At 39.3% G+C, this 14119-nt stretch overlaps 1 protein-coding gene and 1 long non-coding RNA gene across 2 annotated transcripts in view; one reads left to right on the top strand and one right to left on the bottom strand.

Moving 5' to 3' along the window:
- Positions 1–110: 110 nt before the first annotated feature.
- Positions 111–12474, top strand: LOC144589141 (uncharacterized). The gene is made up of 2 exons (XR_013545048.1): positions 111–223; positions 12318–12474. It is a non-coding gene; the product is annotated as an uncharacterized LOC144589141 (long non-coding RNA).
- Positions 7279–14119, bottom strand: part of TMED8 (transmembrane p24 trafficking protein family member 8) — a 30958-nt gene continuing 24117 nt past the window's right edge. Inside the window, exon 6 of the mRNA XM_020794356.3 lies at positions 7279–13091. Coding sequence (XP_020650015.2) covers positions 12874–13091 — 218 coding nt within the window. The 3' untranslated portion in view covers positions 7279–12873. The remainder of the gene's footprint in view (positions 13092–14119) is intronic.

Consider the following 14119-nt stretch of genomic DNA (forward strand, 5'->3'; position numbering starts at 1 on the left):
TGAAGTCTCGGATGCACGTGCCGTGGCATCCGATTGCACTGAAGGACTTGCAGAAATCCGTATTGGTGTTCACAAAATAAATTAATAGCCGTTAATATGCTCTGGTTTAAACACGTGCCTCGAAACAACATCGTTAAAAGGCTGCGATCTTAACTTACCTGGGGCTACTTACTCGATCATACCCCTCGTTCCAGCGCTGGAGTATTCTGTCCCGCAGAATTCGGTAACTGACTTCTAAATGTGTAGCAATGTGCTGTTATGGGAAACGGTTTACTTACACTAGACATTGTAATGGATAGAATAACGGACTAGGATTCAGGAGACCTGGGTTCAAGTCCCCCCTGGAATGTGGAAATTGCTGGAGTGGAATGCAAGTCTTAAAACCACTTCCTAAGTATCCCCCTTACCTTTAAAAACTTACTAGGATCTTGTTATGTCAAATTCTAAGCAACTTACAGTGACACCCTAATAGGGCTTTCAACTGTGTCTAACTGGGGACTCAAACTCTGGCCACGTAGAACATCCTTCTATCCACACCATACCGGCTATTCTAAACACACATGAATGGATTTATAATGTAATACTGTCTACTTTGACATCACATGCACTGAATTCAGTAGAGGTTACTATCAAGTACTGTAGGTATTAATAGGATCAGATTTTATTTTTTTAAATTTGAAAAAAATTACAATACAGTACAACTAAAATTCCCAACCTGTGCCACCTTCACCCTCGGGACTTGGTAACCAGAAATATTATTTTAATCCTTTTCACCCCATACAACTCCAAAAAGACATTGATTTGTCTGCTGGCTTATGACCTTTCCCTTTTACTAAGACATGCTCCAAATATAACTTCCATACCTCTTTAAAATCATTATATTTTGTCATTCCCCTTCTTACTTCCATTTCACATGGTGATTGTTGATTAGTCATTAAGTCATGTCCAAATCTTCGTGAACCCATGGATCAGAGCACACCAGACCCTCCTGTCTTCCACTGCCTCCCGGAGTTTGGTCAAATTCAGGTTGGTAGCTTCGGTGACATTGTCCAACGATCTCGTCTTCTGTTGTCCCCTTCTCTCGCCTTCGCACTTTCCCAGCATCTTCTCATCTCATGAGATGGCCAAAGTATTGGAGCCTCAGCTTGACGTCTCGCCTCCTGCCAGAGGTGGCTAGTTGATGGCGAGCTCCAGAGCAATAGGAAGGGAGCGTGGAGTCCATGGCAGCAGTGGAAGGGTGAGTGGACAGTCCAGCCCCGGGGGGGGGGGGGCAGACACTCATTATGTCCACCTGTGCGAGTGTATTCATATACAAACACGAATATCCCCATCTCTGATCCTTACAGTTCTCTGATTGAGAAAGGGAGAGGGAGTCTATCCATTCCATTGTTAGAGTTAATGTAAGAGCATTACCCTGAAATTGAAAAGGCCTTTTAAAAGATGCCATAAAGAGGGGCATTAAAAGTGATAGTAAGTTTAGAAACCTTGTTGTTTAGTCGTTAAGTCGTGTCCGACTCTTTGTGACCCCATGGACCAAAGCACGCCAGGCCCTCCTCTCTTCTACTGCCTCCTGGAGTTGGGTCAAATTCATGTTGGTCGCTTCTATGACACTGTCCAACAATCTCGTCCTCAGTCATCCCCTTCTCCTCTTGCCTTCACACTTTCCCAACATCAGGGTATTTTCCAGGGAGTCTTCTCTTCTCATGAGATGGCCAAAGTATTGGAGTCTCAGCTTCAGGACCTGTCCTTCCAGTGAGGATTGATTTTCTTCAAACTGGGTAGATTTGTTCCCCTTGCAGTCCAGGAGACTCTCAAGAGCCTCTTCCAGCAGCACAATTCAAAAGCATCAGTTCTTCGGTGGTCACCCTTCTTTATAGTCCAGTTCTCACTTCCATACATCGCTACTGGAAAAACCATAGCTTTGACTATGCGGATCTTTGTCAGCAAGGCAATGTCTCTGCTTTTTAAGATGCTGTCTAGGTTTGTCATCGTTTTCCTCCTAAGAAGCAGGCGTCTTTTAATTTCGTGGCTGCTGTCACCATCTGCAGTGATCATTGAGCCCAGGAAAGTAAAATCTGTCACTGTCTCCATATCTTACCCTTCGATTTGCCAGGAGGTGGTGGGACCAGTGGCCATGATCTTAGTTTTTTTGAGGTTGAGCTTCAGACCATTTTTTGTGCTCTTTTTCACCCTCATTAAGAGGTTCTTTAATTTCTCCTCACTTTCTGCCATCAGAGTGGTATCGTCTGCATATCTGAGGTTGTTGATATTTCTTCCAGCAATCTTAATTCTGGATCCACACAGTCTAAGGCTTTTGTTTAGTCAATGAAGCAGATGTTTTTCTGGAACTCTGGCTTTCTCCATAATCCAGCGCATGTTAGCAATATGGTCTCTAGTTCCTCTACCCCTTCAAAATCCAGCTTGTACTTCTGGGAGTTCTCGGTCTACATACTGCTGAAGCCTACCTTATAGGATTTTGAGCATAACCTTGCTAGTGTGTGAAATGAGTGCAAATGAATGGTAGTAGGAGCATTCTTTGGCACTGCCCTTCTTTGGGATTGGGATGTAGACTGATCTTTTCCAATCCCCTGGCCACTGCTGAGTTTTTCAAACTTGCTGGCATATTGAGTGTAGCAACTTAACAGCGTCATCTGGCCTTGTTGTTAGCCAAGCTTTCTAAGGCCCACTTGACTTCACTCTCCAGGATGTCTGGCTCAAGGTCAGCAACTACATTGTCTGGGTTGTCCGGGATATCCAAATCTTTCTGATATAATTCCTCTGTGTATTCTTGCCACCTCTTCTTGATGTCTTCTGCTTCTGTGAGGTCTCTACCATTTTTGTCCTTTATCACATTCATCATTGGTTTTTCCTTTTCTATTATTTTCCTCTATTTATTTGCATTGTTCATTTAAGAAGGCCCTCTTTTCTCTCCTTGTTATTCTTTGGAAGTCTGCATTCCATTTTCTGTAACTTTCCCTTTCTCCCTTGCATTTTGTTTCCCTTCTCTTCTCTGCTATTTGTAAGGCCTCGTTGGACAGCCACTTTACTTTCTAGCATTTCCTTTTCTTTGGGATGGTTGTTATTGCTGCCTCCTGTACAATGTTACAAGCCTCCATCCATAGTTCTTCAGGCATTTTGTCCACCAAATCTAGTTCTATAAATCTGTTCTTCACTTCCACTGTGTATTCATAAGAGATTTGATTTAGATTATACCTGAGTAGCCCCGTGGTTTTTTCCTACAGTTTAAGCTTGAATTTTGCTATAAGAAGCTGATGATCAGAGCCACAATAAACTCCAGGTCTTGTTTTTGCTGACTGTATAGAGCTTCTCCATTTTTGGCTGCAGAGAGTATAATCAATCTGATTTCGGTATTGCCCATCTGTTGATGTCCATGTGTAGAGTCGCCTCTTGTGTTGTTGGAAAAAAGTATTTGTGGTGACCAGCTTGTTCTCTTGGTAAAACTCTATTAGCCTGATAAACCTAGACAGCACCTTAAAAAGCCACCCTTCCCCCCCCCGCCTTAATTCAGTTTCTCTTTTGCTTGCTTGCCTGTTCATTTTCAGTTCTGAGTAGTTTCTCTCTCTCTCTCTCTCTCTCTCTCTCTCTCTCTCTCTCTCTCTCTCTCTCTCTCTCACACACACACACACACACACACACACACACACACACACACACCCTCCATTTTGTACATTTAAATAAGCTTGATGAAGTCCTCGGTCTCTTGCACCTTTCTTTCTTTCTTCCCTCCTTCCCTTGCTTGCTCCTTTCCCTCCTGCTGCTTCTTTGCAGTCACTTCCAGATGAAACAGTCATTCAGAAGCAGTCATTCAGAAGCCCCGGATTGGCTGATTGCCCAGGGCTAATCCTCAGCTGCAACCAATTAGGGAAGCTTATCTCCCTGATCTCTGAACAAAGGGAGCATTTAGAAGTGCCCTGCTGCAACGAAGGAAGTAATAGGGCGAGGTGGTTTACAATTAAAGCTTTGGCTGCAGAGGGTGGGGTGGGTGGGAGGGAGGGAGGGGGGTAGCAGCCTGCTCATTACCCCCAGGATATTCACTTTTACCCCATTTAGGGCAATTTACCCCTGTTTCCCGACCTATGTTCTACGGGATTCTTGCCCACAACAGTAGATATGATAATCATCTGAATTGAATTCGTGTCCATTTTAGTTCATTGTCACCCAGGATGTCAATGTTTATTTTTGACATCTCCTGTTTGACCACATCCAACTTCACAAGGTTCATAGTTCATACATTCCAGGTTCCTGTGCAGTATTTTTCTTTGCAGCATTGGACTTTCCTTTCACTTTGTTGCGTCTGCAGCTGAGCATCCTTTTGGCTTTGGCCCAACCACTTCATTAGCTCTGGAGTTACTTGTCCTTGTCCTCTGCTCTTCCTCAGTAGCATGTTGGACGCCTTCCGATCTGAGGGGCCCATCTTCCAGTGTCATATCTTTTAGCCTTTTGTTTCTATTCATGGGGTTTTCTTGGCAAAGATACTGGAGTGGCTTGCCAGTTCCTGCTCCAGGTGGATTGCGTTTAGTCAGGACTCCCCACTATGACCTGTCGTCCGTCTTGGGCGTCCCTGTACGGCATAGCCCATAGCTTCTCTGAATTGCTCAAGCCTCTTTGCCACAAGAAGGCAGCAATCTGTGAAGGGATTTAGAAACCTACTCTTTGAAAATTGTTGATATTACAAAATAAAAACCAAAACAGCCAATTGTTTTGGTACAAGTAACCGCTAAAAGGCAGGAGTAGGTAATTGAGTTTCGTGCCAGTTTTCATGATGAGTATTGTTATGTGAAAAGGGACAATAGATGAAAAAATGAAGTGCATTTTATTTTTGCTGCTTGAGTTATGTTTACCTCAAATGTTAATTAACAAATGCCAGAAAGTAGATGTGGAAACCTGTATTAAACAAATTAGAATAACTGTGTATTGTAAAATAGAAGCGTTTCCAACATAATGTAAAAGGATGGTTACTTTAAGCAGTTTGTTAAATAATAAGCAAAAATAGAAAAACAAAGGTATCTCTTATTTTATAATGCTAGTTTACCTCATGATTAACAATACTGTATTTGTTTTTAAAAGAGTATATTCTATAGTATTTATGGATGAAATATGCATATGAAATATGCAAATTGCCAGTGTATTACATCAGTCTAAGGGAGGGAAAAATTTTAAGGCCAGGCACTGGGCTCTCAAGGAGCTTGACAAGCAAAGCCTTGGAGATACAAGAAACTGGGAGGAGAAAATCCTGGGAGGAGAGGCATCTTGACCTTAAACATGTAGGCTTCTCATTGGTTAAAAAGTATAAACTCCGACAAAGTTTCTTGATATAAATGACTCTGTCAATACAGGGCTCTCATGCAGGGATGTAAAATGGAGAGGCATTCTGTTTGAAGCAGGAGATGACATGGGACACAAAATAACTATTAACTGGCTAAAGGCTTGATGAGAAAATATTTTTCTGTGTGTTAAATACATGGTTAGAGCTAAATAATGCTTTTTACATTGAATATTTTTACTTTTAAAGTTTAAGTATTTTGAACGCCTTTCATTCAAAATTGTAAGGCTTTTTGCTTGTTATTTTATTAAGAAGCCTGAAGTGTTCTAAAGACGTATTCTCCGCCATTGTAGGTTATGAGCTCCTGTGCTTCGATGCATTTGTATTTTAATTCATACATGGCTTAAATGTTGCTTGTAAAAGTTTAAATACTTCCATTTTTTTTTACAAGTTGCAAGGGTGTATTTTAAGTAAGCCTACAGTATTTCAAGCTAGTGGTTTTGCATAACTGTATTTTAGGATTTTAAGCATATATATGGCTTTAGTTTTTTCTTCAAAAGTGTAAACCTGTCTTTGATAGTTTATGGATTTTATGTTTTTCATATGGAACCTAGAGATAATGCAAACAAATAGAACTTGTACATGATTACTGTAACAGGTTCTGGAGTTGCCTAGAATGATCACAACAATGGAAAATCCTTAAATGAGATTCCAAGATGAGAAGTCTGCAATAGCCTAATACTAATTATTGATAACAACTCACGGGGGATCATAGATTAGATAATTGAGAAGGGAAAGAATCCAATTTAGAGGGAATTGATCAATAAGCTAAGGGAAAAAACCCTGTGGAAATAGCTCTATGCTCTGTAGAACTTTACAGCACGGCAGAAAAAAGGAACTGAGGGGAATTTTGGGTGGGAGGAGCTTGTGCCTCATGGGGGATCACACCATAAAATTGTTACTTTTAGCTCTAGAATGCTCCAAGAATGTCAGCACAGGCGCAGACTAAACCCATATGTGTGTATTCACAAAGGCCACGAAGAAGAAAAATAGAACTTGTACATGATTACTGTAACAGGTTCTGGAGTTGCCTAGAATGATCACAACAATGGAAAATCCTTAAATGAGATTCCAAGATGAGAAGTCTGCAATAGCCTAATACTAATTATTGATTTCATTCAGCTGTGACGAATCAGAGAATCTGTTCTCTTTGCCTAGGAGACCTATAAATCTCTGTAGGACCTCTGGAGAGTCAAGTTATCCTGATCAGGTTCTGACATCCACATGTCTCAATAGGCAATGTCTCTGATGACTCACTCCCAGGCTTCAAACTGTACTGACTCAAAGATATATAATGGCTAGAAAGATCTACGTCCTATCATCATAAATTCCAATCCCTTCAGTCGTCTTAATACATCTGCTAAATCTCAAGTGTGCTTGTTTCCTGGTCTTGGAACTATGGTTCTAGGACAATGGTTCCTAGCCTTGGGTAAGCCAGGTGTTCTTGTTCTGCAACTCCCAGAAACCCCAGGCAGCACAGCTAGCGGTGAAGTCTTCTGGGAATTGTAGTCCAAAGATATCTGGGACACTGAAGTTTGGGAAGGTAGACATGCTAGGAGGTAGACATGCATTCTCTTTTATTATTATAGGCAGGCTAAAATAAGACTGGGCTTTCCCAAGTAGTTAGTTGCATACCAAACCCTTGTGATGGGATGACTGAATGTTTTCCTTGAAAGTTTTCTTTAGCAGTATACAGTACTCTAATACTCAAACTTCTCTGTGTGACAGTGCACATGTTTAATAATGCTCTCTGGATTACAGCCATTTGGGATGTAAGATCTACATTTCCTTTTGTCAAAATAATTGTGAAACTGAATTCTTTCTGCTGACAGAAGTAAAATGGAGCATTTCATCATTTTTCCTTTGATATTGAGAACTACCCATCAACACATCACTCTTTATAACAACAAACCAAACACATAGGACCTCAGCTGTATGATGAAAATGTTTAATGAAACAAATTTTTGTCAGACATAGAGTAACAAAACAATTACTTCACACAATGTAACAGACATTAACCAGCTTCTGAAAGGAACAGCACACACCCTCCCAAGACATTAACTAGCCAGTACCGTAACATATGATTTAGTGCCACAACTTAATAAAATACCCTCTCAGACTAAAGAAAATAATGAATGGGAGAACTAGAGGAAGCATACGTTACATATAACGTTACAGAGTAAGAAGAAAAATCATCACATATATCACAAAAAAAAGTCCCACCATCTCCAGAAAAAGAATGCCAAGTTAGCATTCTGACAGTTACAGTCATATTGGCATAAATTCCTAATATGATTCTGGGCAGTAATTTTCATTCAGTGTGACTAACATGTCTACTACCCTGTTTCCCCAAAAATAAGACAAAAGCTGCAAATAAGCCCTAGTATTTTTCAGGATGCTCGTAATATTTGCCCTACCCCCAAAATAAGCCTTAAGATGATGACATGAGTGTATTTGAATAAATGTAGATTGTTGCACATGAAAAAACGTCCCCTGAAAATAAGCCCTTATGCGTTTTTTGGAGCAAAAAATATTATTTTCGGGGAAACACAGTATAAAGTTCTGATTTGTTAAATGTTAGCCTAGATCTGAACAGGTCAGAAACCTCTTCATTATTGTCCTAAGTCTAAAACATTTATTTAAATATATTCTAATGGTATCATAAGATGGTACATCAGATGGAATCCAAAGCACATAGCTATGTGCGTTACATTTCATGCATTTAGCTTTTATTGTCATCTCCAATCTAAAAAAAATCTGGTAGCAAGGCAGGCCAATATCCTTACCTAATACCTGAAGAGATAGCTGTCATTCAGATGAGAATATACTGGGTCAGATGCACCAATGGTCTGACTCCAACTTCATATAGAATTAATTTTGCTGTAGCATTGTACAATGGCTTTCAGCTACATCCACAGGACTAGCTTAATTCCTTCACCTTCCGGCCATTATGTTGTGGGCCACTACAGCAGTTTTATACTGCTAAAGATCATTACCTCAGAAATGAATTACATAGATCAGCAAGACTTAAATATGCATCCACTAACTTGCATGAATTGCAGCTAAGTGAAGAGTGTGGATAGTTTTAAATCCAAGTAGATCTCACAATCAGCATCTTGTGTCATCTGGTGTATCTGCCCAAATAACTTCTAAAAGGACTCCTGTATAAAGAAGTTAATAATATTATGCACTTGGTTATTTACTCTACAAATGACATTTGATCAAGAGCAGTTCTCTATGCTTCATTGCAAAGGAGGCTCAGTATTTTGAATATGGACGTTTTTATAAGAAAAACCTACAAAAAAACTGCCTGCCAGCATTTACTCTTATCTATAGGTCATGGCAAGTAAATCAAGTAATAAAAATGGCCAACTTAAGACCAAAATATGATTTAAGATAATACAGAAAGATTGCTCCACTGATTTCCCCAAAATGACCCTCTGCATTAGACACAGAATACTCAGCCTCTTGTCTTGGAGGTTTCATACCAAGCACTATATGCTAACCTTGTCTTCCTGATCAAAAGAAAATATACATGAAAGTAGTTATATCATCCAAGTGAACTATTCCTAAGCTGCTATAAAGCCTGTAGGGAAAGTAACAGGAATATGCTTTGAAGGCAAACATCCTTGTGTATTAGCAGATTTACAACACAATTCTCTACTGGTCTGTTCAGAAATAAGTCCTAGGTACGTTTGTACAGGATTGAAATTTTTTTTTAGTTCTGTATTACACAGCTCTTTGTGAATTCGTTCCTTTGTAATTTAATTCTGATGAAGGAGACATACAAGGCAGCTTTAATACTGTATTTCCTATGTAGCATCAAGAGAATGATAAGCCTCAAGTGATCACAGTATGGTAATCTTCATAATACCAAAGGAAAATACTATGTAAACTTAGAGCAATAAATATATGAAATAAATATATTAATAAAATATTTATGCTTGTAAGAGGAAGAAGCAAAACAAGAAAAAAAACTAAGGAAAAAACGCAAAGAAAAAAGAAACGAGAACCAAGCCATTTTGAAGAGCTAGATATGTCCCAACCCCTGAGATCAGAAATTGAATGGAGGACATGACAGTGCTCCCCATCTTTAATTGCCACATTTATTTCTAATTTAGACCTGCTCATTCTGTACACTGCTGAGTGAAAGTGCCTGACATTTTGTTTGGCATAGATCATAAGAACAAAATGAGGCAGGTGTCAAAGTGCATCAACTATGACATTCTCATACATTTATTTCTGTTCTGTTTTAGAAAGTTCTATCTCAGCTTTCAACACCAAGCCTGACATTATCACTGATAAATTCTGATGTCTGAAATTCTATGTTTCATCTACAATAATGCATATATAATATTGAAAAGGTACTTGTGTTGATTCCATATGGATGTTTGTTTGCCTTAGATATTGCCCATAGAATTAACTTGCCAACATTAGGAGCCTAGAGGGATTTTGAGTCTGTAATGAAAAAGCACATGTAGATTTTTATTGCTCTTTCTTCATTAATTACAAGAAGAAAGGTCATCTATTGCAACATTTAACTTGATATCATCTCTATAGCATAGCAGGTGTAAGCCTAGTCAGTATGTCAACAAAAGACTACCTAGAACCTTCATGCAGATACATTACTCGAGGTCCTTGGACTAAAAAATACCTGCTGCTCATCAGTAGATATATATTATGAAGCACAAAAAGCTTTATACAAAGTACAATCCGTGTCCTGGGTCTAATATGTTATGGTATTAATCTTCAACTTTATTTTAAACTTTACAGTACATTTTTGGCTATGGACAAAAAGTTTCTAAGAAAGAGACCATTTTAAATTCATTGCTCAAGAACAGAGTTGAAACCAAATTGCACAGAACATATTTACTTAGTTGAAACCTACTACAAGTTCTGTCTTGTTCCACTTTCAAACTGTATTTTCTTTTCCAAAATCAACTATTTCTAGATAGAAGGAAATCCTGCTTTCTACATTTTCAGACAGAACAGGCAAAATTAACTTCATGTATGAAGTCTGTAAGCAGACATTGTCTGAAATCCAGTAGCAAGTCACAACTGGAATAAACCTGGAATAAATAGAGTTTATACAGGTTTTGACTCCCCAAATGCCCACTAGTTGCAACTTACTGCTAGATTTCAGCCACTGTGGTGTAAACACTAGATAAAGAATTATTTTGCTCCAAAGAACTATTCTTATTTTTCTGGAGGTAAAAAAGAAACCAGACTTTAAAACAACTATGTTGTTAATAACAAATAAATGTGCACATTCGATATATATAAGCTCCCTTTCTTTTCTGAAGAACTAAATAAAGCAGAGTTCTTATAGTGAAAATGCACAGTGAACTATGTACATTCTGTCTAGGGTGGAAAGTCAAGAGATTAAGGGAAAATTATCTGAGTAACAATTTAAAAAGGGGATAAATAATATTTCAGAATAGGAAGGTTTAAAATCTGCTTCCTAGTTATACAGCCAGGAGATCAAGATAGTCTTTTTGAAGGCTTTCCAAGACTACTTTGAAGAAGTATCTGTTGCGGTTACTTATGGAAAAGAAAAATTCAGTTCCACTTTTGTTGCTACTGAAATGCCCATCATTCCTTTTTTTAAAAACCAAGCAAACTTTGCCATTTTAATAGTCTGTGCTTCTCGTGCTATTAACCTAAAATGATTTTACTGTGTGTGTGTCCTTCTAATTTTGCCTTGCATAAAAACAAATTTGGTAAGTGTATCTTCACCTGCCCCCCTTTAAAATGTATAATACCTGTCTAAATTTCTTTGAAAGTCTTTGTTTTTTATTTATTAAACTGTTTCTTCCTCGAAATAACTTTAACTAGAAATAATTGTGCCATCCCTTTCCATATTTCCTTTTCTAACTATGTAATTTGCCTTGCCAAGGAAAGCACTTAACACAGCATTTTTTAGGGAATGCCAATCTATTTAGAAGGCAGATTCTTTGGCTGTAGGCCTTCCATTACTAAAACTGTATTAACAACAAGTTCCCCAGGAAGGTCTCCAAAAATTCACTACAAACCGTGAACATTTGCTACAATCATACACAAAGACAAGAATACACATCAGACAAAACAATATAGGCAGCAGCTGCTTTGAAAGGCATACTCAAATTTGCATCTAAATTCTTAATAAATACATATATAAGTCTTCTGCTGAACATACATCCTGTAACACCTGAGCGATGAATGACAGGTGATGCAAGTGCTCTGAAGAGGAACCAGGGGTTGTGCTACCTATGCTGCATTCAAAACCAGTGTTGAAGTCTGAATAACTATATAGGTAAGCACAAAAGACTACTTATTTACTGCTTAAAGATGTGAGATCCTAAACAATGAATGGATTAAAAAATAGTCCCCATTTTTTGGCACCATACCACACTCCAGAAAAATTTACTGAATCAACAAAAGGACTTGGAGGTCAGTAATCAAGCAGACTTGACAGAGAGGGTTATCACATTCTTCAACAACATTTTCTTATGCTGTATTATCTTGTGCATGGTTGAGCTTGGGTGCTAGATACTCAGAGACATGGGTAGAAAAGTCTCCTTTTGGGTAGAATTCTTGCTGTGGGGCACCCAATTAAGCATGGGAAAAACACAGAAAGTTAAAAATATATAAATATATAAGAAGAGCAGAGCAGCAGAAAATTTTTATTTTCCCAGTGTTAATGTCTTCCTGAAGTGAAGTTTATTTCAAAAGCTTAACCAAAAATGTCACTTGAAACAAGGGACTGTGGCCCTAGGCATCCACTTGTTAAGAAATTTAGTGCTGTTCCAATTTACCTAAAGCTACACTGAATTCATACAAATGTATCAACCGATATAGTAGCACATTGTGTCTATAAAGATGTGTGGGAGGGATAGGGGAGAACCTTTCTAGTAATAACTTTCTTCACTATTTTCCAAAAGCAGAATTATCTCGTTCATGCTTCCTTCTCCCATGGTTATTTTGTTCCCTGTAGAGAGAGAGAACCCATGCAGCGAAAGAAGGAAATCCAGCAAACAAGCACCAGCTGTACTTTGCAGTGAACATGTCACAGTTTCTGGAACCAGAAGAAAGGAACCAGTCTGGCAATAACATGGATGGCATATATACATTCTATTTCATAGATCCCCAAAGACAAAGCAAATGGCAGTGTACCACATCACATTAAAAACACAGTTCTAGAACACAATTGTACAGGCTGTTTTGGCAGTAATTCCATTCTTTGCAGTCAGTAGGGTGATAATATATTTATCTAGAAAGAAAAGACGTATTTCAACTTCAGTTCATGTAAGTGTGATAGAAAAGAAAAGCAGATGTTTGAACCATGTGTCCAGTAGCTTGCTTGCTGCAAGTTAAATCCCAACATGGTGTCTGCCTAGAAGACAGAGGATCTGCCTGTGATTGCTTTTACCACCTTAACAGGATGGTATAGTAGAAAGAAGTCATGTGCAATAAACATAGAAATCAGTACAAGATTTTGCCATCAAATGGTAACTTTGGTGCCTTGTGTCTCATCCGTTTGAAAAACCCATTTAGCTGGTATAATAGACATGGAAGAAGAGAATCTTGTTGCGTAGGAGAGAGTAGGAGTTGTCAAATTTCAGCAAGTAGATGCCTTCACCTGGGTAATTATGACTACCTATCTGTACTTCCTGGTGGCTGTCTCTTCGGTAAACAGGCATGATCTCTCCATAACGGTTTCGCAAATAGCTTCTCGAGCCCCTTTCAACATCACCCACAGGAATAGGTCCTGAGAAGAAAAATGCATAACACATCTTGTCACCTAAAACAGTCAGCAGTCAGCATAAAAACTCAGGGTCATGAGAATGAATGACCAAAGAAGGCTACATGAAGAAAACAGTATGCCACATACTGGGCCATGGCTCTCTAACCACCTGATAACTATGCAATTTAAGATTCACCCCATCAAAAAAATACCTGTTCAAAATCCAACACAATTCTAACCATCATCATCTGCATGTATATTCCAATAAGCTCAAGGCAGCATACAAGCGCTTGTGAGAGATGAACTGACCCATGGTCACCCAGTGACATTTTGTGACTGAGCAGCAATGTGAACATGGGTTTCACATGTACCCAGTCCAACATTTAGTACTATATCACATTAGTTCTATTACATGGCAATATTGTTGTGGTTGTTAAGTGCTGTCAACTTGCCTCGGACTTAACGGCAACCCAATGAATGAGCAATCTCCAAAATGTTCTGTCCTCAATAGCCCTGCTCAGTATTACATACACACAAACACACTGTTTTGAGCTTTGTATGAAAAATGGCACCAGAGGTGGTGCTGAGTTCCATCTCCCTCCCCCTAGGCCTTCCAGTTCACTTAAAGGGCTCCACATGCTACTAGGATCCTTCTTTGGCAGCATTGCTCCAATCCAGATGGGAGCCCAGCCAGCCTTTCCCCACCTCTCCAAGCAGCCAACCATTTATTGGCTGTGCAGAGAGATTCCCTGTCCCACCTCCTCGCCAGAGTAGTGTCGTGCTTTGTACGAAAAAGAAAGGTTACTTACCTGTAACGATGGTTCTTCAAGTGGTCATTCTGTGAATTCACACAAAGGGTTAATACCAGCGCCAGCGTTGGGCCTCTCGGAACATTTTCTAGCTGCAAGAGAAAAGTAACAATGTTTAGGACTACCCCTACTGCGCATGCCCAGCCTAACCGTCCCTCAGTTCCATTTGTCCGCCATAGGCCCTCGAGTCATAGAGATGGCAGTGACAGACAGACAGAGGGGAGGCCGGGCGGGATTGTGTGA

Source organism: Pogona vitticeps, chromosome 1 (assembly GCF_051106095.1).
Source record: "Pogona vitticeps strain Pit_001003342236 chromosome 1, PviZW2.1, whole genome shotgun sequence".
NCBI classification, from domain to species: domain Eukaryota; kingdom Metazoa; phylum Chordata; class Lepidosauria; order Squamata; family Agamidae; genus Pogona; species Pogona vitticeps.